This window comes from Vanacampus margaritifer, chromosome 6 (genome assembly GCF_051991255.1).
Source record: "Vanacampus margaritifer isolate UIUO_Vmar chromosome 6, RoL_Vmar_1.0, whole genome shotgun sequence".
Lineage (NCBI taxonomy): Eukaryota > Metazoa > Chordata > Actinopteri > Syngnathiformes > Syngnathidae > Vanacampus > Vanacampus margaritifer.
In genome coordinates this window covers 17,472,943-17,498,925 of record NC_135437.1, presented here as the reverse complement: position 1 = coordinate 17,498,925, position 25,983 = coordinate 17,472,943, and the positions used below count along the sequence as shown (strand labels likewise).

Below are 25,983 nucleotides of genomic sequence, written 5' to 3'. Positions count from 1 at the left end.
TGGAAAAAGTACAAAAGTATTCATCTTAAAAAAATTGGATTATCCTAAATAATACATTAATGCATTTTTTTTTATTACACTGCTTTTTAATATTGAATTTATATGGAACCTCAAAGCCGTGGCTCTCCTTTCTCACATGTAAGGGCATACATAACAGCCTATCCCGTTATTCGTTGATTCAGGTGATAGTCAACATTCGCGAAATAAGCCGAAGCAAGAGTTGAGTGTGACAAACAATCTCAAGTGTTTATTATTTACACAAACCACCATCATAATGCTGACATTTGAAAGAACAAAAAAAAAATGGTGAGAAAAAGAGCCGTGCGGCTTTTGCCTGTTTCCCTGGTGCCGTCAATCGTTGTAGCGCGACAGCTTGAGTCGGGGGATGATGTTCATGGACTGCAGCTCCTGGAAGAGCAGCTTGCAAGCGTAGGGGATGCGCAGCGATGACACGTGACATGATGACTTGCAGTAGTGACACCTGTGGGAGGTGGGTTGGGACGATAGTGAGGGGAGCAATCAGAGAGTAAGACGTACCTGGTAGCAGCCTGTGGATTGTTTTCCTTGGGACCACAACATGAACAACAACAATATAATCAAACAGGCAAAAGCGCTGTGCATCCTTCTAAGGTACCTGATTCTGATTGTGGCTAATTTGGGCTAATTCCCAATAAGTCAAGCTTAAACATTTCTTGACAATATGTTATATGTGACCTCACTAGTCTAAACATGACATTCTGATTAATGTTACATTTGTGGAATATGAGTTATGAAGCAAAATCCAGCCGTTTTTATCCATCTCAGGAGGCGGCCATTTTGCCACATGCTGTCGACTGAAGGTGAGCTCACAGGGGCTCAGGGTTCAGGCAACATCCAATCACAGCTCACATGTTTTCTGAAGCTGAGCTATGATTGGTTGTTTAGACCTGAGCAACTGTGATGTCATTTTCACTCGACAGCAAGCAGAGATGGGAAGTAACGAAGTACAAATACTTTTGTGGCTGGGTGGGGACTATTTTTTAACAAGCAAAATAAAAAATAAAAAATAAAAAAAATGAACACCCAATATTAGATTTGGCAGAGGCATCTTTTGTTGAATAACAGTTATAATTATTTAATTTAAAAAAAAGATATAGAAGTTTCCTTTTGTAAACATCATTAAGCATATAATTTATAGGTGTATTTAAGGCAAGTTGTGGAAACTTAATTAATTTCCATTGCATCTTTAAAACAAGGGCACCATCTAGAGGAGTAAAAAATGTTGCAAGGGCTTCATTTTTAAGGGTTTGTTAAGTGATGATCTTTTTGATTTAATGGTCTTCAAATTATATGACACGAGGAGGAAACAATACTTTTTACTTTTAATAATAATAATAATAATAATAATAATGCATTCGATTTATATAGCACTTTTTTGGATACTCGTGAAGTACATTTTAGAGCCTGTACTTTTTTGAGTAATTACTTGAATGAGTACTTTTACCAAAGTAATTGTACTTTCCCATCTCTGACAGCAAGTGGCAAAATGGCCGCCTTCTGATAATGAAAAAAAACTGCTGGATTTTGCTGCTTAAATCATATTCCACTAACACAATATTAACCAAAATGCCGTATTTAGACTACTGAGGCTGCATAGAACATATTACTGTCAAGAATTTTGGGGTAGATTTCCCCCCTTTAAAGTACAAGCCCTATAATTTGTGCAAAATGGCTGCTCCAAACCAAAATGGCCGACTTTATGATCAATTCTGTTAATAGGCACTGGAAAAGCTCTGATATGATTGTAACGTATTATAGTAATATAAATCTGACATCCCTGCATGGATGAAGGTGTTTTGTTTTGTTTTGATATATATATTTTTGACTTACATTGATTGCGCACTAGAATTTTAATTAAATATGCATTTTAAGCATCCCGAACTGTATAACTGCATCTTACCAGCCGGAGTATCCCAAAAGGCCACACTGTCCGCACACGTCCACCTCAAAGGCATCACTGGAGATCATGAGGCGCTCCAGCAGCAACATGCTGGCGCCGTAACCGATCAAACAGTCGCGTTCCATCTCTCCCAGACGCAAACCTCCGTCTCTGGAGCGGCCCTCCGTCGGCTGCCTTAAGACCAACCAGAGCGAAAAAGAATTCAAATGTGTTCTTCGTTTAGAGCCCCTCAGAAGACGGGCTGGAAGTAAAAGATTACCTGGTCAGGACGGCTCTGGGACCACGCGCTCGGGCATGCATCTTGTCCAAGACCATGTGCTTCAGTTTTTGGTAATAAACAGGTCCAAAGTAAATGTACGCCTCCAGTGGCTCACTGAGGGGATACAATATGAGCCAGTTTAAAACTGAATAAAATGAAAGGAAATTTGTTTGACACCGTGAAAGAGGTATTAATTAAATGTTCTTGTATTCCCAATCTTCATGTTCCTTTAGTTTTGATAGCTAGTCCTGCTAGACTTTGAATTGCTCAATTTACAAACAGCAGAGGCCCCAGAATTGAACCCTGTGGAACACCATACGTTCCATTATACATGTGAATTAACATTTCATATATTCGACCGATTGCTTTAGATCGCAATAATAAAGAAATCACACAACATACCATCACAACAGTCACAAGTTGACTACTGAGTGCACCAAATTGCTTCTGTCGAACCCCAGGTTAAGAACCACTGTGTTAATGGTTATGTTTACCCAGTGATGCCCGAGGTGACATAGTCCTTCCCCTGGTAGTTGTATCCATAGCGAATCAAGTCCTCGCACACATCCTTCACTTTGCTGCCCCCGAAGGCCGTCCCATAGTGGAAGCGTCCGCTCAGGACTCCCGCCTTGCCGGCCAGCAGCTCGATGAGCTTCCCCACCTGACACAAAAAGTTTGTTTTCATTAGCACTTCCGCTTGTCACTTTTTTGGGTGGGGAACCTATTTTCATTTATTTGCAGAAAATCTCAAAACATATTGGCTGCTCCTGTGCTCAGTCCAAAACCATGTCTAATCTAAAAGTATTGCTTGGTGCCACAGAACAATGTTGAACTGAGGGGAGGAGCTTCATTCTGTCATTATTTGTATGATATAAATAAAGATTTATTTAATTGGATAATTTCCCACGGCACACCTGATGATGTCTCACGGCACACTGGTTGGGAATCACTGCATTAGGTAACACGTGTACCCCCAGCGTGGGGATGACTGATTTCAGCAATTTCGCTAAGGTTGCCCCCACACGACCCCTGACCCCGCCACATAAAAGGCCGACACCTACTCTCCTTCTCGGGCGACGTCCTCCGCAGCCAAACATTGCCGAGCGCTCGCCATGGCGACGGCAGCGGCTAGCAACCACGCTGGCACCGGCAACTTGAGCAGTAAAGATCACTGCTGATTTTACAGGCAGAGACGTTCCAAACGTCTTCTGTGAGCGTTTGATAAAACTTGCAACACTCTGTTGGCGTCCGTCTCCGCGGCAACGGCTATCTGTTTGTGCGGTGCAGTCAAACTGTCGCTTAGTCAAAAGGACGAGAGCTCTGGGAGACAATGATAACCTCAGGAGGATATAATGAGGATTTTGTAACCTTGATGGGATACACACAGATATAATTTCGAATTAAATGTCTCACAAATTAGAGTATTGAGTGTGTTTTACGTCAAAACTTGTCTATGACAATTTTATTGCCCCTTTTTTTTTTGCTATATCATACTCAAGTACAGTGACACCTTGACTTACAAGTGCCCGACTTACAGGTTTTTCTAGTTATGAGCTGTCGAATGGTTGAACCAAAACAGTTGCCAAAGTACTCGCAGCAGTTTATTCAACCATACAAACAGTCAGACACACACACACAATAACAAAATGAGAACACTCTCAGGAAGCTGCTGTCTGCCACAACTCACACCCAGAAGCTCACATGCAGACCAACCTCCAGCTTCTGAGGTCATATCCCTTAAAAACCAACACACAAATACTACAGTACAGACAGAAAAGCCACTTGATGAATGAAACGGAGCATGTCGGCACAGTCATAAACTGTAGACTCCCGGTACAGATGTTGAAAATAAAAATAGCATACCGTCATTCGGGAAGGATAGCCATGTGGGTTCATGATGATGTCCGGACAAATGCCTGTGTCACAGAAAGGCATGTCCTCTTGGGGGACGATGAGGCCGCAGACACCTGAAATATAAAAACACAAACGTGCTATTATTGTGAAGTATTATTATTACAGCTTGTCACCTCCTATTGTAATTATTGCTCCACTACTGAAATTGCACATCAGCAGTTGCGCCACACTATACAGTCTATATGCAAACTTTTTGTTTTGGCATATATATATATATCGAGTAGAGATAGACCGATATGGGTTTTTCAGGGCCGATACCGATAATGATTATTATTAGTAGTCAAGGCCGATAACCGATATTTGGAGCCGATATTCAATCAATTCTTTATTGCAGACACAAATAGGGTCCATAAACATAAATGATGTAATGTCTTAAAGCATGTTTATTGAACAACTTTTCAAAATGCAAACTTTTTTTTTTATTTTTATCTTAGACAATAGACATCCTTTTAAATTTCTAACAAAATGTTCAGGGAGCTCCCAAGGTTATCAGTAAGTCTTTAAAAGTTAAATGGAAGCTTAAACAAGTAAAAAAAAATATTTTTTTCAAAAATTAAAAAAACAGTACCTGAAATCTTATACTTTCACATTTCTTTGTTTGAATGTCAAGCAAAAACAAAGGGTTCAGAATGTTCCCAGGGTCAACAGCATCTCTTATCAAGTTAACTGAAAATGTATATAAATAGTTCCCTGAGATTAAAATTAAAATGACCTTTTATCGACCGTCAGACTTATTAAAGAGGCCAATACCAATATTCGTCAAAATGCCCAATATAGGCCAGGCCGATTAGCGGTCTATCCCTAATACCCAGTTACCCACTTCTAAAATGTATAGTAATATATAGTATACATATATAGTAGAGTATAGTACCTGCACTCTTCACAAATGTATCTATGCCGCCAAAGCAGTGTCTAAATAGGAACTGTTATCTTGCGGAAATAGCTGAATGATTGAATCATAAACTCTGATGATCCACTATTGGTCTTGGTCAATTTACGACAGAGTTCTGTTCCTACCATGGTTACGTTGCTAGAATTTGAACTTTAAAATCAGAACACGCCATAGTGAAGTAATGTATACGGTGAAAATTTGCACAAAGGACACTTTTTTGCCTTCTTGTACTGTGCGATGATCACGTCACATGACCAAAGAAAATTGGCAGTAAGTGGCAACATCCATGATATGGATAAAAGCGGGTGGGGATTTTGAAGCTTAATTCATATTAAACAATTTTTTTTTTTGGTAGTTTTTATCCGTTTGCTATGTTTTTGAATTTTTTGGGGGTTATATTTTGCTTAACTTATGTGCAAGGTTTGTCGCATGTTTTTGTCAGATTTTTTAAATTTTATTTCTTATGTTCTATTTTTTACCATATATGTTAAATGTTTAGGCACTCATTTTGTTGGAGTTTCCAGTCCTGTGTTCCTTGGTGTGGGCTTCTGCTGGATCATTTCCTCTCTCATGTGGACAGACGGGCTCGCTTTTATGATTCGTCAAGCAGCCTCATAGCCGAGAGTTTAAGTGGGAGTGCAAATGTTTGCCGAGGGGGGGCCACAGTTCTCTTGCCTGGCCAGGACAAACAGATTTTAGGCCCATTTGCAAATGAAAAAAAATCGGGAGCGCAGAAAAAGAGAAACAGAGCAGGAAATGGAGAAAAGGTGCTTAAACTCGACAGCGAGAGCGGGATTACACATGGCCGACCCTCAGCTCGGCTCAGAGGCAGTGAAGGGGGAACGTTTGGAGAGGAGATATTGAAACCTCTGCACGTGGGAAAAAAAAAAGATAAATCCCTTTTTTTGGCCTGCCTGGTCCGTGCCACTGACTGCTAATGTCGGGCAGGATGTTGCGACAGGATGTTGACCAGCAACAAGCGCCGCGTTTTACTGGAAAGTCGTCCAGCAGCAGGAAGCGGCAGGCTGAATGGGAGCGGGAGGAAGGCCAACGTAGTCAAAGGAGTGAGGGGGGGAAGAAACGTGTCGGAGAAAAATATAGAAAGTGGGGTAAAATAATGGGGAAGGTGAACGGTGAGGACCGGGCAGCGGTTCCCATGGCAGACGTGCTCGGTGTTGTTTGTTTTGTGTGAAAGTGGATGATAAAAGAGGCATGAAATCAACAGAGAAAGGAGAGACAACAGCGAGGGTCCAGCGCCCTCCATCACAGCTCTTACAGCTCCATGCTGGCGGCTTGCACAATGGACCACCCCCTCCTTCTCACTATGTCCACACACACACACACACACACACACACACACACACACACACACACAACAGCTGTGTGTGTGTGAGGGACCGGTAAATAATTAACTTATTCTGCTCTGCTGACCAGGTCTTATAGGACCAGTCATGAGAAGCTGGAGGACACTCACATTCACTTTCTAAATAAATAACAAAAACTTATAGAGAGGTGGAAAACTAGAGAAACCACCACCAACGCCGAATAATCCAAATTTGGATCAACAGATTCATAGCTACTAGCTAGGGCTGGGAGGTTAATTGATTTTAGCGAGTAATTGATGAACTGATTAATTTCCGCGTTAAAAGTTTATTGATAAAAATGTTGGACACTTTTGAGCAGAGGTACGTGCGTCCAAACTGCAAATATTTTGACAAGGTGATGTAATGATGGTAAATTGTGAAGTATTCTAAAGTAATCACATTATCTGCAAAGACATTTAAAAAATCATTTGCTGTTACAAAGTTTGTTTGGTATCAGGAGAAATAAAAAAGTCCCAGAAGTTGGGGGGAAAACTTGCTTCAAATAATGTCATATTTACGTTTTCTCTAAGCGAAGGGGATCCAATTTTTCTTATAAAAATAAAATAAAAAATACATTTTACTCTAAGGAATTAACAGCCAGCCACAATAGATACCATATTCGTTAAATTCACTAAGAAATGAATCTAAATGTGAAAAATGGTCTCTCCATCAGACTGTTCTGGGTTCTTGCTAGACATCATGCTAGTTTTTGCTGCTAACGTTCTTCTCTACAGTGAGTGACCACATCGACAGACTCCCCCCACCCGGACTAACCCTCCGACGACCCTGAGCTCTCCGTCACGATGCGAGACAGGAGACATTGTCCCGTCCCGAGCTGACCGCCCTGTGGCCACCGCCTTAATGAAGAGAGTAAATTATGCACGGCGCCAGTTAGCTTTTTTTGATTAAAACATCATAGAGGCACCTCTATAGGGGAGGTTCCGGCCAACAATGAAGGTTGTAAACACTTTTTTTAGGCCAGAATACTGCTGGGGTGTAATAAATTTGCATAGTCTGGCACAGGACAAAGAGCCAATTAATTGAAAAGAGCTCTTGAGGGACGAGGAGGGAGGATGGGACTCGATAACCTGTGGAGTCTTGTGCAACAGGTTTCCCTTGCCGCTCGCTCACCTTTCTGTCCGTGCCGACTGCTGAACTTGTCTCCGATCTCGGGCCTTCTGGTCTGCCTGAGTAGAATCTTGATGAGGAAGGCGTCTTCAGCGTTGGACGAGATCATCACCTTCTCGATGTACGAGTCCGTTGAGCCTTTGTAGCTGCCAAGCGAGAGGGCAAATTATTAGTCGCAGCAAAAAAAGGAAACGGTAAAGTGTATATGGTGTTGCATACTGTTTCCCAATCTTTATTGAGCCAAATCTTACATTACTGAATCTCAAAATAAAAAGGTCAGAAAAAGTTTTGAAGAAAAAAATGACGTAACTAACACTAAATTATCTATTTTTTTAAATAGAAGAGAATTGAAAGTAATAAACTGGTTTTGTAAAGTGAAATGAATGTTTGTTGGGATAAACTGAATCAAAACCACAGCTGTTATAGGTGTGGCCACATGAGTGACAGAAACCTGGCTGGTTAATTTTTGTTTGAGTTCCTGGATGCAAGTGCTGGTTTATTATTGTAGGTCTTTGCTAGTGTTGACAAATGTTCTCAAGATAACCCTGTATAATGTAACTTCAACTAAATTGACTTCACTCTAAAAACAGTAGGGTCAAAAATAACCCAACTATGGGTCAAAAATAGACCGATCCTCTACTTTTTCAATTTGACCCAACTGAGTCAAGAAATGGGTCTTTTAGTGTAAAACAACCCAGAAAGTCAAGTCAAATTGACCGATAACGTGGATCAGTCCATTTTTGATTCATAATTGGGTTACTTTTGATAAAACTGTTTTTAGAGTCAAATTTTGGTTTGTTTAGTTCAACACAAGGCGATTTTTGTGTGTGTGAAAATGACAGGAAGTGGATACATAACTTAACTCAAACAGCATCTAATTTTTTGGGGGGCTATATGTCATCAGCATGAATAGATGAACAAAGAAACATTATTTGTCATAAATAAATAATTTTGGGACAAATTATTTGGAATAGGATCATTTCCAGCCACAGCCCTGACGAACTCTCATAGCACACTAATGTGTCACTGAACAGTGGTTGGCGATAACAGTTTTCAAATGCCGGACTGTTCCCACTCAGTAATAACGCGAAAGTGGGTGTAAATGGTAATCTGTCTATAAATGTTTTGTTTGATTGACTGACGACCGATCAAGGGTGTAGTCTCCCTTTCGCCTAAACTCAACTGGGAGAGGCTCCAGCTCCCCGCAACCCTCAAAAGGATAAGCAAATCAATGGGTGGTGAATTAAGCTCACCTGATGGGTACTTCTCTGTACTGAGGCTGGCCTGGCTGGGTGCTGCCCTCCAGTGGTGTCTGAGTGACGGTCGGCATGGATTTGTTTACCAGCACCTGCTTGTTCTCCACTTTCTCACCTGCAGCACAGCACTTGACTGTTTTTCATTTGTTTCACATTTTTTACATTAAGATTTCATTCCTAATGCCAAAAAGTGGTCCATTAGTTTTAGTGACCTTTAGGTTCAAACAAAACAATACTAGACATTTTAGACGTGACCATTAATTTGTTCGCTATTGGCCATCCCCCACAAATAGCGACAGTTAACTCTATTCATAAAAAAGTACACCAGAGCGTGCTGGTCCACCACCGGTCCTCCAGCGACTCACCAGGGGAGCAGATCCCATCAGCGTCCAGGATGTTGTGCCTCCAGATTGGCTTTCTGGTGGCGGCGTCAAGCATGGGGCCCAACACCTTGTCGAAGGTTTGGTTGGTGTAACGGCGCAGCGTGCACTTAGCGTTTTTGTACACCAGACAACGACCAAAACCTGGAGGGGTAGTCAGTATTAGCAGCATAAATTTGAATATTTTTTCCATCAAATTAATTTATTAACAACGGTCTATTCTCCTCATTTCATAGCATTTCTATTGGTTGAACTGCTTCCAATACATGTATGAGGGCGTTTACAGTTCATGTCGAATCAGATTTAAGCCTCTATGCGTTACCAACAATCGATGTAATTTGCCCAGGGGCTTCAAAATCAGGAGTGCTGGCCGATGCAACTTTAGCAATATTAGCAATGGGACTGTTACTTTAACCCAGGGGTGAATAATTTGAATCAGGTGTGTTGGAGGAGGGGAACACCTAAAACAAGGGTGCTTGAGTTTTGTCCTAGAGACCCCCTATCCAGCCTGTTTTACATGTTTCTCTCCTGCAGCACAGCTGAATCTAATGATCAGCTAATCAGCAAGCTTTGCAGAAGCTTGATCACAAATCAGGTGTGTTAGTAGAGAGAAACATGGAAAACAGGCTGGATAGGGGCTCTTGAGGACCGAACTTGAGCACCCCTGACCTAAAACATGCCTATTAGGGGCTCTCTGGGACCGAACTTGAGCACCCCTGCTTTGACCAATTCGATTTAAAATGTGTCCTCCGAAGGCCAGTGTGTTGGCCCAGGATGACATCAGCATTTTTCGCTCCTCTGATTTGCTGGTCAGACTAGAACTTGTTACAGCCAACTGTAGCGATTTATATACATTGATAATAAATTAATAATCAGCCTCTCTGATTAAAATGATGTATTTTATTTCACCGTTCAATTTTTTTGTATTAAAGATTAGTTCTGAACCACTGATATACATGTCACACTTGTGTGCTGTTATATTGCATTTTTGTATAGTACGGAGAGTTTCTAGAATTGCAAATGTGATAATGGAGTTATTAAGAAGTCCCCACTGAAGGGCCAGGTACCAAATTTATGGTTTCCCACTGGGTATAGGAATTGTCAATATGTCCAGGATGGATTATAGATGCTCCTGTGCCACGTGTCGCTCACCTCTGTCCAGCGATGCTTTATTGAGGACCAGCGCGTCCTCTATGTCGTAGCCGCTGTAGCTCATTACGGCCACGGTAGCGTTCTGACCAGCGGGCAGTTTTTCAAAGTCGATCAGCTCGATGGTTTTTGTTTTGACCATGGGCCTCTGCGGGTACGCCAGCAGGTACATCAGCGTGTCGATGCGGTTCCTCTGGTTGTAGCCAATCGTACCTAGAGAAAGGAATGCTCACTTTTTATTGCAACCATCAGAGAGGTACTCATTTACAATGTTTACCAAGTTGGTTTTATAACTTGAGGTTGGGTAGGATTCCACTGCATCATCCATAAAAAAAACATGAATGCTAAGTCCTTTAGCATACCTATGAATTTTCCCATTATATGCTAGCATTAACCTAGCAAACGTTTGTTTGACTAAAAAATGAAGATAAGCAGTAGAAAAAAATATATGGACAAATTTGTAATTCTCTTTTGTTTTATGTAACAGTTTTATAGTAAATAAAAGTAAAAGGTGAGTGAAAAACAAACTGCTTGAAGCAAGCATGCTTTACTTCTTTTTCAGAGAATTATTGATCTACACTCAATAGCCATTTTCAGCTTTATATGTAACTTGTAAAAGTGAGAGCAGGCACTAAAGAATACTTTAAAAAGTAAATTAAAGTGAAATGTGATTTACAGATCTATTTAACTGGTAGATATGGATACACGATAAATAACCAATCTGCTCTGAATTTGTTAATATCTCATTACTTTCATAGCCGTCCGCACCAAATGGCGAATTTATGTTTATTTTGGGGGGTGTTTTACTCCGCCAGTGAGGCGGAACTGGCCGAGTTATGGCATAATTAATGGCCTCCCTGGGACCCTTTGACATTTGTCACATGCTATTACTTAACAATTGGGCTACAAGCGCAGAGCCGGTGATAATAGGCCCCGGCCGCACAAGCAGATTTGCACATGTATAGGCTTGTCCACACAAAACAGAGCAGGCAGAGGATATTGGGCCAAATATAGTTCCAGTCTGTGTTTTTTTTTTGTAAAGATGGGGGGCTAAAGAGTTGCAGTGGGGGTTACAAATGTTAGCGGGGTCGTTTGGGGAAGTTGTGGTTACCAAGGAGCCGCGGGTGCGCACTCGGCGCTCTTTCGCAGCTGAGCACACCGAACCCCCCAACCCCACCCCGAGCACGGCCAGCGCAGACACAATGAATTGCTAATGACACTCGGGGTGACTGGCAGGGAAAGGGCCTCCGCACACACACGGCACAATGGAGGACCTACGCAAGCTCCCCATGTTTGATGTCCATGCGCATACACTCACACGCAAATACGCACACAAACATACAGGGAATCACACATATGCTGAGTTTTGAGGCTTGACTATTTCTGCTCTTCTTCAGTCGGATTTTAACCTGCACTGAGAACACAGTCTGTGTTCGGAATCACTCATCTACTATATACCATAACTCCGGTTCCTCGATAGCCATATCCTGCCTGTTTTAGATGTCTCCCTCCTCCAACACCCTTAGTTCAAATGATCAGATCATCAGCAAGCTCTGTAGAAGCCTAATAACAATCCTGATCTTTTGGAGTAGGTATGTTCGAGAAGGGAGACATCTACAACCGGCAGGATACGGCTCTCGAGGAACCCGAGTTCCCTAGCCTTGCTCTTACCCATGGCCTGCTTGCCCATAGCACACTGGTATGTGTTTCTGGGCGACTGGTTATGGTGGGGGTAGGGAATGAGGCCGGCGCACACCCCCAGAAGTGTGAAGGGCTCGATCTCCAAGTGGGTTGTGTCTCTACAGAGAAGGAAAATATAAAAAACACAAATTGCTAATTATTTTAAGTATTCTAAGTATTTTATGCCATAGTCATTAAATGCGATCATAAACTAATATTCGAGCCGCTACTCCGCCGCGTTGAGTTGTGGCTGGGGAGAGGGAAGTCTGCTAAAGCTGCTGCCCCCGCGATCCGACCCCAGATAAGCGGTAGATGATGGGTGGATGGAAATTATGTCATTTAATCTAATCTAATCTATTGCATACTGATGTCAAATGTTTATTTGGCATACAGTATATATTCATGGGGGATCTATTTGTGTCCGTTTAATTGTACTTATTACAAAACAAGGACTTTTTTGTTGCTGTAGCCCTTCATACCAGTTTCACCAGTTGATACAAATTTATTGGACATGTCTTGAAACACAGATGTGTCATACAGCCCCCGGACCAGAACCGGCCCATCAAGTGGTCTAATCTAGCCAGTAAGGACAACTCAAATTGCAGTTTTTCGCTAAAATGAATTGTTGTTGCTAATTTTGTTCATTGGAGGGCACACTGACAACCACTTAAATGATATTCTGAAATATTGCTACTTAGGATTTGATTTTTTTGGAAGAAATTTCAAATTACTCTGCAATAGGACATTAATATATAAGAATATTTTCAGAACGTATTTGTACTTATTCGCTTTAATTATTATTATTATTTTTTTAAATGCCATTATTTATACCTTATTAGGCCACGGACACACTGGTCCGGCCCACCTGGGTCAAATTTGGGTGAAGGTGGCCCCTGAATTAAAATGAGTTTGACATCCCTGTTATAACAGTATGCAAGAGTCTTAATAACCCTTGCATGGAATTGGAAGTTGGTCATTTTCATCAGAGTTCAACCATCATGCCTGGAAAATTGTTCAACGCCACTCACTTGTTTATCATGTACTCATAAAGGGCGATTTGACAGTCGTTCTCCTCATTGACATCCAGGTACTCCACCAGGCCATCATGCAGGAAGTCCTCAAAGGATCTGGGATGGATAAAACATTTATTAGACAAGCACCATCCAAGCGACAGCTGGGATCTTAAGAACAAGCGCCTGGCGTCACCTGTAACCTTGCGACAGATCCTCGATGTGTTTGTTTTTCACCATGGGTTGACCCTTTTTCACGATAATGTAGGGCCTATGAAGGGAATAAACAAGAAAAGTAGTACCATGACTTGTTATTTCAATCCCTGATCAGACAAACCTGCAGAGGCGTCCACCATCCGATGAGATGTACACGCAGCGGTCGGCCATATTGGTGGAAATGGACACAAACTCGTTGATGAATCCCGCCCTGCGCATCAGCCTGAAAATGCTGACAAGCTTGGGATGATCTCGAATGACGCCGAGAATGTTTCCTGTGGACGAGGGCAGCGAATTACTTTAAATATATCGTCCATGTTTAGGTGTATAAACTAAGAGGGTTTTCCAAAAATACACCACTCACAAAAAGAGTTTTCAGGTGAAATTTCAGGATGAACCCAGGAAGCACATTAACCTTTACAGGTCAATTAAATTTTCCCTTTTCTAACCATTTGAAATCAAGTTTTGAGACAAAAAAGGAGGTTAGATGGATTAAGTTTACTTTTTTTTATTTTATTTCAATGAATAGAAATCTTGTCTATAGTAATACTGAAAACATTGGAATGCTGCACTGTTGCTTAAAAAAGCGTCATCTTCAAAAGCCCAAAATTAAAAATAAAAAGTAGCCAACTAACGATAGAATTATATAGTTATATATTTTTAAAATGTATCTACATTACAAGTATGTAACACTCAGTCAAAAACAATAAAATGGCTAATAGCAAATAAGTAGTTGGCATTTTTACGTTTCAAATACAGTACGCCATCATCCTTGCAGTCCACCATTTACTTTTTAAAGGAAATACTGTAAAATAAATGAAATATAAAGATTTTAGGTAGGGTGTCCGTTGTAACCTCAATTGTAATGTGTGTCAGGTTCACTATGTAGCCTATGGCACCGTTCTTTCTGAGGTTCTCTTCATATCACATCAAACAGGCGAGTCGGTGGAGAACAGAGCAGAGTGTGTGTGCGCCCTTGTGCGTGTGCGCGCATGCACACTGAAAGCACTCTGAGGGACTTCAACACCTGCTGCTTGTAGCTAATTAAATACTACGGCAGCTAACGTCATGTGACAGTTATCAGTAGCCACACAAACACGGAGTAATTAAAGCGCAGTAAACTGCCGCTGTGAAATTAATGATACATTAACACAAAAATGAAAATTTTCCTTTATGTATTCACACGGAGGATTAGTTTGCTTTACGGTGATCGCAAGCAGTTTTCCAACGTTTTAATGAGCCATGGCATATATTTTATATTAGAAAAAAATGTCACAAGCATACTGAAATAATGATGATCTCATCTAAATGCATTCATAAATTCATTTAGTGTGAAATCTGGGAATGTTTATTTCAGGTGTGTCAAACATACACGTCACTGACATAGATGAGATCTCTCATGGCAGAGTGTGATCTAAAGCAAAAAAAAATCATCTGATCCTGTTGCTCAGGGTGTGCATGGAGTGAATGCTTTACCGTTAAGGAAGACGAGGAAGACGCTGGGGTAGGAGAGCTCCTCTCCACACAGCAAGTTGACATCTTCCACACCCAGGTTGAAGGCCAGCTTGATGATGGGACCGTCCTCCATGTCAGTGGTGATGTGTGTCATCAGGGCCAAGTTCTTCACCAGCCCGCAGGCCTACCACAACAAAACGACATGACATGGACATCATATATTAAATCAACATTAATATGATGTGAGCAACCAAAGCAATCATGTGTAGAAGCAGGTTCACCTCGCCTTCAGGTGTGTCGGACGGGCACAGCATGCCCCACTGGGAGGGCTGCAAGGAGCGCGGGCCACTAACTTTCCGGGTCTTCTCGAACTGCGATGAGATCCGGGTCATCATGCCCAGAGCCGAAATGAAAGAGAGGCGAGACAACACCTGCGTCACACCCTGGCGGTCCATCTTGAACCTCTTCAGGGACCAGTTACCCTGTAACAAGAACAATATTTGAATATCGTTCAAAATCAGTTGAATTCATGCATCTATTCATTTTCTCATTGGTCGTGTGTGTGCTGGCTTTGGGTGATCGCATGTTATATCTGTCATATCGGTTCTAAATGTACAATATTTTTCAAGTTCTTCATATTCTTACACTCTCCAACCATAAAATAAAAGTGGACAAATATGGTTACCAAATACATGGATGGTTGTATCTTTAAGTTAATCGATACAGTAATTTTGTAGTAAGTGATTCATAAAGTTACAGTTAAGTTACGGTTAAAAGGAGTGTGAAACATTGAGTCATAGATTAGTGTTGAGGTAATTTTTCTGCCACTAGGTGGCATTCATGTTTCATGTTAGACATTGGCGACAGGAACACAGTATTTTTCTTTTCAGATTCAGAGCGATTGGTATTTGGAACAGGAAGCACCTCGGGGACTCCAGGCCATTTGTTTGTTGTAAATTATAACTACAGTAATTTCTGGACTATAAGTCGCTACTTTTTTCACTTGCATTCGACCCTGCGGCTAATACAAAGGTGCGGCTTATCCATCAGATCACAAGGGGGCGCACAAAACCCAAATACAGTAGGAGAGACAGAACGAGAGCGAGACAATTTGAGCCCTCATTATGGAAAAGAAAGTAGCGGTGTAGTAATATTAAAACACATGCGGCTTACAGTCGGGTGCGGCTTATATGTGTAACAAATTCGAGAATTCCCCAAATTTAGCTAGCGCGGCTTATAGTCGGGTGCGCCTTATAGTCCAGAAATTACTGTAGTCACCAATACCCACAAATACATATTTGTAATGCTAAATTGTGTTATAGTGACTCTTTTACACAACATTGTATGTAAAATAAAGCATAATGTCTCTCGACATTGTATTTAATGCGTCTTAATGTCACTTAAGGCCTTAATTTGAGCAAAATACTAATGAATTTTAATGTTTTTAATGACCCATGGAAACCCTGAATTAGTATATTGTAAATCAGAAAAACAACAATACAGACAAATTGCTGCCTTAACGATGTGAAAATTGCATTCTATACAATGTGATGTTGATTTGAATTCAATTAGTAGTTCAGCCGTACGTCTGTGTGACAAAGCCAAACAACACATAAATGAGTTGTGTTGAGCCAATCATGACGCACATGCACAAACTCACGGTGGAAATAGCGTTGATCATGCCATTGGTGATCTGGTCCTGTCTCATGTGCTTGACCACATCAAACTGTGCCGCCCTCTGTTTGGGGATGATCTGGTCGGCAATCTTCTTCAGCTCAGAGTTGAACTTCTTGAAGAGGTCTTCAAAGAGCAGGGACAGAAGCTGAAAAAGTATGTCGCCGTCAGATTTTGCTTAAAATTCAGAGACGTCAGTCAGTGTGACGTGTGTGATTTTAAAGTTATATACATTAAACAACAAACAACGAGGTGGGCCCAAGTCATGATTCCTGCCCCGTCTCCCTCTGCCCCGCCTGGACTTTAGCATACATCACAACAAACAGGCTTGAAATTAATAAAGAAATTAAGCTTCCGTTGCGCAGCCAGGCCAATTAGTTGAATGTTAGGGAAGCATAATTGGAGAGTGAGATGAATGTTGGCGTAAGCCCCTTCTGAAAGAGTAACCCCTCCCGCCTCCTCCCAACTCCTGTTCCAGGTTGGGGTGGGGGGGGGGGGGGTTAAATTAAAGACGTTAAGACAGCAGTAATGACATTATCAGAGCCGGGCCTGCGGATTAGCTCAATCGCTCCAGTCAAGGCAGCGCGTCTATTGTCAGAGCGCTGAAAAATCCCCGCGGTTCCACAGTGTTGGGATTTCGGTGCCACCGCATATCTCTCTCCGACAAAGGCAGGCTGCAATACAAGCAGGGTAGGCGGGGGTGAAGAAAACAAAACTGAGAAAAACAAAGCGGAGGGAAAAATAATGAGACCTATTAAAAGGAGGAGAAGGGAACAAAAGATATAGGTGAGGACTCAGGGGCTCGCTTCTGATGCCGTGATCTGCTGCATTGTGAAAAATGGTTTGCGTAATTTTAGGTTCTTTGAAGATCTTAGGCAGACTGAAATCAAATGCACAACAGCCAAGTTTTTTTTTATTTAAATAAAGTCAGACGTTAAACTGTGAATCCACAATCTATGTTACGACCTCAAATTTGTTCAGATTTAGAATAAAATTAATTTAAGTAATGGGGAGTGAAATAATTCTTACAATAGTTTTATATATATATATATATATATATATATACGCACTTTTTAGGAAAATTACTTAACTGTTGAGGAGCTGCTGCTGTACTGAAATGCACTTGAAGATTAGAAAATAGAATGGTTGGAATGAAATTCAAGAAATTTGGGGATTTTACTGTGATAAATGTGGAGATTTGGGCAAAGCAATAAATAGCTCCCAAGATGTCCTGATTGAGCTGAATATCCCAACCTCTCAAAATATAGAAATACATGGGCTACGCTCACAATACAGGATATTATGCCCAATTCCGTTTTTTGAGGGGGTTAAATCCAATCTTTTAATGTCACCTTTCACATTACAAAAACTAATTTGACTTCTAACGTGGACTGAATTAGTCTGGGAGGTGTCACGCATGCGTACAAAACACAACGTCAAGTGGCGCATGCACACAAACATGAGGTGTCGTGCATTTGCCCAAGTAAATATGGCCCCTCGTGAAGATCTTGTCATGACGAATTTGTGGCAATTTCAAGGATTTTGTGCAATTGGAGTGAACATTTTCTTATATTTATCAGCTCTAAAGAATCTTCTTTGACTGTCAACTACTCTTCACACGTCAAAAAATTGTGACATTTGTCACCTTTTGATGACGTTTCATGAAGTCAGATGAGTCCGACCTGTGCGTCCATACAGGACTTGCATCGGATGCTTATCAGATTTATATCCAAACACGAAGAAGAACAGGTTGGATTGCAAAAAAAGTAATACAATTTAAAAAAACGAATTGTAATGCTCACATTGTCATGTAAACAAACAAAAAAAACAGATACATGTCACACTGGGAAAAAACATTGGAATTGACCTGCATTGTGACACTTAGCCATGAGTCACAAGGAAAGACATACCTGTCCGGCCAACTCAAGACGTTTGTTGCCATAGTAATCTCTGTCATCCACCTTGTTGTCCCCTTGAGCCAGGATTACCCTGCGTACCATCACGGCTAGGTAAATACACTTGGCTCTGAAGTTAAACTCTTTGACCTGAACACGGGCACACACACACACACACACACACACACACACACACACACACACACACACACACACACACAATGATGATGTCATATTGTGTGCACTGGGCTCGCTTCTGTTTTTTTTCTTCCACATACAGGCACATGTGTGAGAATCAGCGACGCCAGCAGTTCCCTGGCCTCCTCCATTTTGGTTTTCTTGGGTCCTCCCCACATTCGCTGCCGGCGGACTTTATTCCCAAGGTACTTCAGAGCCTAGAAACAACACAACACAAAAATTGTGATCAAGACGAGATTATTTGTCAATAGAGTCCTCGGGGCGTGCTGACCTTGATTTGTACCCAAATTGAAAGATGGCGTAGTCTATCACTATCCTAGTGCTTTGTCAGGCTGTCTTTTTTGATAATTTAATAATAACCAATTATTAATTAATTAATAATTATATTATTTATGTCAGTTGTTTTTGTAAACTTTTGCTAGATTTGTATCCATTTTGTAATTGTAATTTTTTTGTCATATTTTTGTCTGATATTCGACCAATGTTTGTGATATTTGTCAGACTTTTTGCTGTATTTTTCCAGATTTTTCCCCTCAGTTTCCCTCCCCCGCAATGTTTGACGTATGTCAGTTTTTACCAGATATTTTTTTTTTGTGACAGATTTATAATTCTTTTATCGGCAATGATGTTATCCGTCAGAGTTCCGTTCCTACGTTGACAGTCTCAACGTGACATGTTCTATAATTAACACAGCATTAAAAACAGAATCAATTAAATATTTGTATGACAAACACTTTTTAACCATAACACTAAAACAATCAAATAACGGCGATAACTGAGTGTGCCTTCTTATGCCACATGCCTCTGATACATATGTCATTTGTGTCCACAATTGTTAGAGGCCTGATTACAATCTGAATGCTGTATATCAGACTTCACGCACACCCCAACCCACACAGCAAAAATTGGACTTGGGCACTTGGGTCTAAAGCAGAGGTGGGCATCGAGGGCCGAAGTCCTGCAGGTTTTGCATGTTGCCCTTCTCCAACACAGCTGATATATGATCAGCTCATCAGGAAGCTCTGCATAAGCCTGATAACGATCCTGTTGATTGGAATCAGCTTGTGTTGGAAGCGAGAAACTTCCAAAACCTGCAGGACTCCGGCCCTCGAGGACCGAGATTGCCCACCTCTGGTCTAAAGTATAAATACAACCAAAAAAAGCGGACTGAGGCAGATTACCCATCATAATCTGATAAGAACATTCCTCATCTTTATCTGCCTTTAACGATATAGATTTAGGTCTCATTGTGAACAATACAATGACCAAGTGAACACACTGAAAAGACATGGGGGGGGTGGGGGGGCAGAAACAGGAGCGCAGTAGCGTCCGGTTGCTAGGTTACAAATGACGCCTCATCAGTGCACCAGGCGGCTCCTTTTAACGACATAATCTTTAAGAGGGAAGAAAAATCCAAACAAATTGTATTTGTAAATGTTAAAAAAACACAAGACTTAACAGGTTGGAGGTGATTAAGAAAGGCAAGGGTCTGCTGTCAAGAGCTGCTTTTTAGAAGACATCTTATTCAGTGATGGTTGGTCATTATTCTCTTTTAAAAACACCCATAATACAAAAGCAGTGCAGTCTCATTGGAGCACAATTGCAAAAATAGTCTATGTAGCATAGTATGATAATGATATTATCTTAAGTCGAGTTAAGTCAAGTTTTGTGGCTGGGGTTCGCTTCATGTCGTACCAACACTCTCTGCTCTCATCGGTCTGCGTCAATTTGTGGCACCAGCGGGTCCCCTTTTACATGGAGCCAAGGCCAGCACCATTTGTTTTTCATATTTTTTTCCCCAGTATAAGCCCGTATCTCACTGAGCGGCGCAGCCCTGCTAGTGTGGCGAGTGTTTTCCCCCCTCAGATTTCATTCAAGATTGCAAAACGTTGCAAAGAGGTTCGCCAGACCCTTTTTTTGCTGACAAAGCGCTTTTCTTGCTGCAAAGAAATTTTCAACATGTTCCAAATTTGATGGTGACAAAAAAACCCGACTTTAAGCCCTACAGTGAATAAGCTACCTGGGTCTGTGTGAAGATTTGGGCTTTCTGACACTCCTCTAGGCTCGGGGCGAAGCTGGCCATGACGTGTTCCTCTGTGCCAATCATCTGTACGATCTCCTGGTCACTCTCCACACCCATTCCCTATTGGAAAGACAAAAGATGTGATCATCAAATAGTTAATATCTTTTCTACAAGAAGCCAACTAAATGAATCCCTTTTCTGTTTAACTTCTCTAAAATCTGAAGCACTTGTAGGAATCTCTGTGAAAGAAGGACAATTGCAGACAGAAAGGATTTGTGTAGACAAGACCTCACTGTGGAGGTGACAACACAGCAGACGTCTCCAAAAAAATGAGAGCAGAGGTGAACCAAGAAGAAGTGTGTGTATGTGTGTACAAAGAGTCACAGGAATTGTCTGTGACATTTGCTTATGGAAATGCGAGGCTGTGGGAACCGGCGCGCTCATCCCGCACTGGTTACGTTTTGTGGAACTGTCTCCATTTGCGAGGAGAGAGTCCCAGGCGGGATGGAAGACAAGCACATATAAATAAACCGAGCACACAAAAGTAATAATGTCGGGATAACGGCCCCTGCTCGGAAGATCGTCGACGCTCAAGGCTGATGTGAGATTTGTCCTCGACGGGCAAAGAAGTTAATAATGACACCAGATGGCTGACTGACATTTTCACGGAATGAAGTCAGACTCCGCTAGACTGTGATTTGAAACATGCTTTCACAAGTCTTTTATGTTTCTAGTGGAAAAATCCGCTTTTTTTTTTTTTTACAGTGTGCCATGTGTTGTGTTTTAGAAAGTTAAGTAAGTTTGTTCAACTTACATACATTCAAGATTCAACAGACCGTCAGAATTGATCGAACTTTTTTAAACGTGCCTAGTACATGCTACTTTCATGGATGATGATTACTAATTATATATATATAAATGTCATTTCATACTATCAGTTGTTCATTTAACCTTTTTTAAAGCAAACATTTTTATTTTAGTCTTAGTTGGCATGCTTAAAAACACATCAAAATGCTTAATCTATCACTATCAATAGGGGTCCCCCCCCTCTCTTCTCGCGCAATGGATGATTCCATGTTGCCTTGCTTGCTCATATGTGGAACTAATTCAGGAAGAGGTGAGCAAAGGAAAACGTTTTAGTTAATGATAAACTTTAATATCGAAAACATTTTCAGTACACGGATGTGGATGACCTCAAATAACTTAAAAAGCCTGCCTCTGCTGTTGTTTTATGAACGTGGTCTTGTGGCGCCCCCTGGTGCACCACTCAAAGCACGTACCTTGAATATAATGGCAATGGGCGCATCCTCTGTCAGCGTGTTGTGCTTCAGGTAGAATCGCCCTTGTTTCACAATCATGTTTGTTCTGCTTTTCTTCTCGTGGGTGGAGCTGTGGGCGTTTGGGTCACACAGTTAACAAGGATAAGGAAGAAAAATAACACTGCAACAACGGAGAAATTCGGTTTTGATCCCGTATTGAATTTGAAAGGGGTCTCACTTGCAAAGAATAATCAATTTATACTTACTATGTTTTTTTTAAATTGATTATTGTAGTACTTACCAGTATGTGCATTATGAGAAACAAACTGCTGAATTTTATGGCCACAATTTAACATCTTGAGACCCAAACCCTTGTTTTGGGATGCTCTTTTTAAATTGTGTTTAAATTGCCAAAGTATTGCCACAATTTCTTTTCAAGGAAGTTCTTCTGTATTCTGATTTTAACATAGAAAATTATACTCTATAATATACCCTAAAAGGAATGTGAAGCATCTAATGAATTCACGAGCTTGTGCTGGGGCTGATGAAGACAATTTTGTTTATCTTTTGTGCTAGGTCGCTGTGTAGTGATGCTTTTTGCTGGTCGTCTCTACCTTGTAACTGAGGCTCCCACCGCACCTTTCCTGTCTTGCTCCACAATTATCCTATTTTTGGACAGCTGCTCCTGGATTAGAATGACTTTCTCTTGACCTTTTACAATAAAATAACCACCTAAATTGCCAAAGGGATTGAAAAAAGAAGAAGAAGAAGAAGTAATGCATCCCTGAGGATAAACAATGGCATGTTTGAAGACAATGAACAAAGTTGAAACTGTTAAAATGACACCAAGTACCTGGATCAAGAGGACATTCGTTAACTTTGGAGAACTCCAAGGGTGTCTTTCCTGTGAGGACACAGTTAGAGCTTCGCAGCATGATGGGCATCCTGACAAAACACAAATTGAGAAGTTAAAATGTCTGAAAGGGATTACGATTTATCTAACAGCGAGGCTGATGGAGCCCTTAAAACACAACTTAAGACAAGACAAACTACTATTGCTGCACTTCCCTAAAAGAACCCCTCCCCCCCAGAAAAGATTAATATTTGTAAATAATTATAATTTTTAAACAAACTAAGTCAGTGAAATTGGACCACTCAAGATATAGTACTTCCACACCTGAGGACAACCATAACTAAAATGTGGCCAGTGAAGAAAACACGTTTGACATACTAGGCTAAAATTTTGAGGTACCTTCCAATAGGCAGAGCATTGCGGATGATTCTCTGACTGCCGCGTGTGTATTCGATGTCCACGGTGATGGGTGCAGAGTAGGTCATGTCTCGGAGACGACACTAGCACAAAGAAAGAGAAAAATTGGAAAACTTGCATAAAAAATAAAAATACTGAATATTCTAAAAAAACAAAAAATGTGTCATGGCTTTGTTTGTTAAAATGTGGAATTCCACAATGCAGACTAATAAAATGAAATGTCATTTAATACAAGAAAACTTTTTTCGACCATAAACTATTTATCTATATATGCTGCTAACGCCCCCAAAAAGAGAGGGCTCGTCCGGGATTTGAACCCGGGACCTCTCGCACCCTAAGCGAGAATCATACCCCTAGACCAACGAGCCACATGTGTAAGATGAAGACAAATGTCTACAAAAAGTGGTGATGTGGCATATGCGTCAAATTTGGTACAGCAGCGCCTCTATTGGCCACACCGCAAAAATGCAGGTTTCATTGTCAAAGATGCATTGGTACATAGAATTATTTTAGGGTCACACTGATTAAATAAATACAAAATAAATAGTAAGTAATCTTACAAGAAAGAAAAGTTGTGAATTTAAAGTTTAAATTTCTAATATTACAGGAACAAACAAGATATTTTCAAGAGGTTTTATTAGAAGAATAAATTTGGATATTTATCATGAAAAATTATATTAATCTATTATTCTGAAAACAGAATAAAGATTTACAAGTTGTGTATTCGATTTAAAAAGTCATATTTAGAAAATTAAAAACATATGACAAGAATTACGTCATTTTTGAAGAAATATATTTTCCAGAGTATTTTTTTAGATTAGCATTTTCAACATTAAAATAAATTAACTAGTTAAAGATTTTAAAAAGTCATAGCGTACAAGAAATAAATTGGATATTTTCAGGGGGAAAAGTTGGATATTTTTAGATGAAAGTTGTGATAAAACGAGAATTAGTATATATTATTTTGTAGCGCATTTATTTTTTCTTTTCATGGTGGCCCAATACTGCTTGGTACTTTGGCATTTACATACATTAGGAACTTTTCTTCCCATTATTAAAAAAAAATCTGATAATTATTAAACATGACAAATGATGAAGTATAGGCCTTTTTAAAATAACAACATCCCAAAATATGCAATATTTGTAGATTGTGTATTAATTGTTACAAGGTAGTTGGTTCACCTCATGAGGGGAGACTGGCCGGGTCACGTTGAAGCTCTCTTCAACATCAGGCATGCCAATGTAGATATTGAGGTACCTGCAAGAATAAAAAGGACGAGTAAGCAAGTCATCGACTACAAATATCAAGGAGTGCTAATCGATTTGGAGATGAGCTGGCAAATGATTGTAGAATGTATCTGTAAAAAAGCCAGGTCGGCCAGACAATCACGATTTTCATTAAATCAAGGTCACTGGAATCTTGTGAATGCTTGTCACTCTGCAGCTTATTAGCCTACTGGTTACGCGACTCACTTGATGTACCACATTGGGTCCGCATCACTTGTTATCTTCTCGTTGGCACTCATGATTTTCTTGATCTGTGGAGGGGAATGTTGAGATTGTACATTACAAGCTAAGGGACATGCGGATGGACATGTACACACTTATGGACACATATTCACTGACGGTTGTTCACGGACAGACGCACTCAAGGATTCAATTTTTTTCAGATATATGGAAAAACACAGACGGACGGACAGGGTCGCAGACAGACGGGCAGATACACAGACACACTTCACTGACACATTTTCGCTCATACACATCCCCACACACACAGATTTAGGAATAAACATGAGCGCGCACACACACACACACACACACACAAACACACACACACACACACACAGCTGGTTGGCTGGCTGACTTGGGTTTACCTCCACATTGATGAAATAGTTGAACGAGTCGATGTGCTGCTTCACCAAGCCTTTCACCTTAGAATCACGTCAGAAATTCAGGTCTTTAAAATGTGACACCTCAATGTGATTTAGAGAAGTTGCATTGTGCTGATGGGTAAGTATACATTTAAATCCAGAAGGAAAAAAAATAGGTCTGTGTGTTTTACCTTCAAGAAGGCAGGCAAAAGCTTCCATTTTTCCTGTTGAATTTAACAGAAATGAAGGCCACATGAAACAAACACACCCTCTGTGATCAGACAGCTTTGTCATGTCATGTCGGGGTGCTGAGAGTTATTACTTTCGGCTATAAAAACTACAAGTGTGACGTAAAATGGGAAAAAAATGTTCAAATATATTGGACAGACAGATAACAACATTGGACTTTCGTCAAAGATCCATTCAGCCAAGTAAATATCTGTAAGTCCATTGGCCTGTTGTTAAAATAATTCAGAAGTTGGTGCGTGAATTAAGCAGTACCAGTAATTGTTTTACATAAGAATTGAACAAATGCATGACATAAATATGATGTAATGAAAATTAAATAAATATACAGCATCAAAAATTAAGTATTCATTTTGCAAATGCAAAAACGTGCAGATTGAATTATTTCCAAACAAAGAGAACTTTATAGTTTCAAACGAGTTTCTATTGGCACACAAATATCAAAAACATTATTATTGGTATTGAACTGGAGAGATTATCTTAATCTGTTATACATATACATCCAGGTTAGATACAATAACCAATAATGTCATTGTTTGATGATCTTATCGGCTTTCTCTCGTTAAGGGGACAAGATCCTGCAGGTAAGACCGCATCAATAAAATGGCTTGACTTGGGATTTATACTGATTGAGCACGGGATTTGACTTGATTTGGCCAAGAAGACAAAACGACAGGGCTCGAACTCATGCTGACAACATCAGGTCATGTCGCCGTGTTTCAATTTACCTCTATAGTGTTGACAGGAGCCGCCAGTTCCTGCTGCGACATGTTACAAAACTCGCCTCCGAGCACCTCCATCCTGACTTTAAGTCTTTAAAGTATTGTTTAAATGTTTATGTTAAATTCTTAACCTTAACCATTTTGTTAGTGTTGCTGTCGGAAGTCGCTGCAGCATGCCTTAGA

At 40.6% G+C, this 25,983-nt stretch overlaps 1 protein-coding gene and 1 non-coding gene across 2 annotated transcripts; both read right to left on the bottom strand.

Annotated features, from left to right (window-relative positions):
* Positions 1–220: 220 nt before the first annotated feature.
* On the bottom strand, positions 221–25,983 carry polr3b (polymerase (RNA) III (DNA directed) polypeptide B). The gene is made up of 28 exons (XM_077569531.1): positions 25,807–25,983; positions 25,024–25,056; positions 24,836–24,892; positions 24,435–24,499; positions 24,144–24,219; positions 22,944–23,044; positions 22,545–22,636; positions 22,306–22,423; positions 21,713–21,821; positions 20,430–20,552; positions 18,490–18,606; positions 18,227–18,361; positions 16,303–16,464; positions 14,924–15,124; positions 14,664–14,826; positions 13,309–13,462; positions 13,168–13,242; positions 12,990–13,088; positions 11,953–12,080; positions 10,285–10,494; positions 9,118–9,276; positions 8,750–8,867; positions 7,500–7,642; positions 4,062–4,165; positions 2,693–2,859; positions 2,199–2,312; positions 1,940–2,113; positions 221–481 (listed from the first exon to the last, which is right to left on the bottom strand). Exons 1-28 carry the CDS (start codon positions 25,876–25,878, stop codon positions 352–354), a joined length of 3,399 nt encoding a protein of 1,132 aa, XP_077425657.1. The 5' UTR covers positions 25,879–25,983; the 3' UTR covers positions 221–351.
* Positions 23,258–23,329, bottom strand: trnap-agg (transfer RNA proline (anticodon AGG)). The gene has a single exon. It is a non-coding gene; the product is annotated as a tRNA-Pro (tRNA).

What these genes read in the sequence shown, in the direction of transcription:
- polr3b (XM_077569531.1), bottom strand. Translation starts at nt 25,878, where the DNA reads ATGGAGGTGCTCGGAGGCGAGTTTTGTAACATGTCGCAGCAGGAACTG. An exon ending in GGCCAGTCTCCCCTCATGAG is followed by an intron (nt 23,045 to 24,143) that starts GTGAACCAACTA and finishes TCTTTGTGCTAG; the next exon opens with TGTCGTCTCCGAGACATGAC. An exon ending in CCATTGCCATTATATTCAAG is followed by an intron (nt 20,553 to 21,712) that starts GTACGTGCTTTG and finishes TCTTTCCAATAG; the next exon opens with GGAATGGGTGTGGAGAGTGA.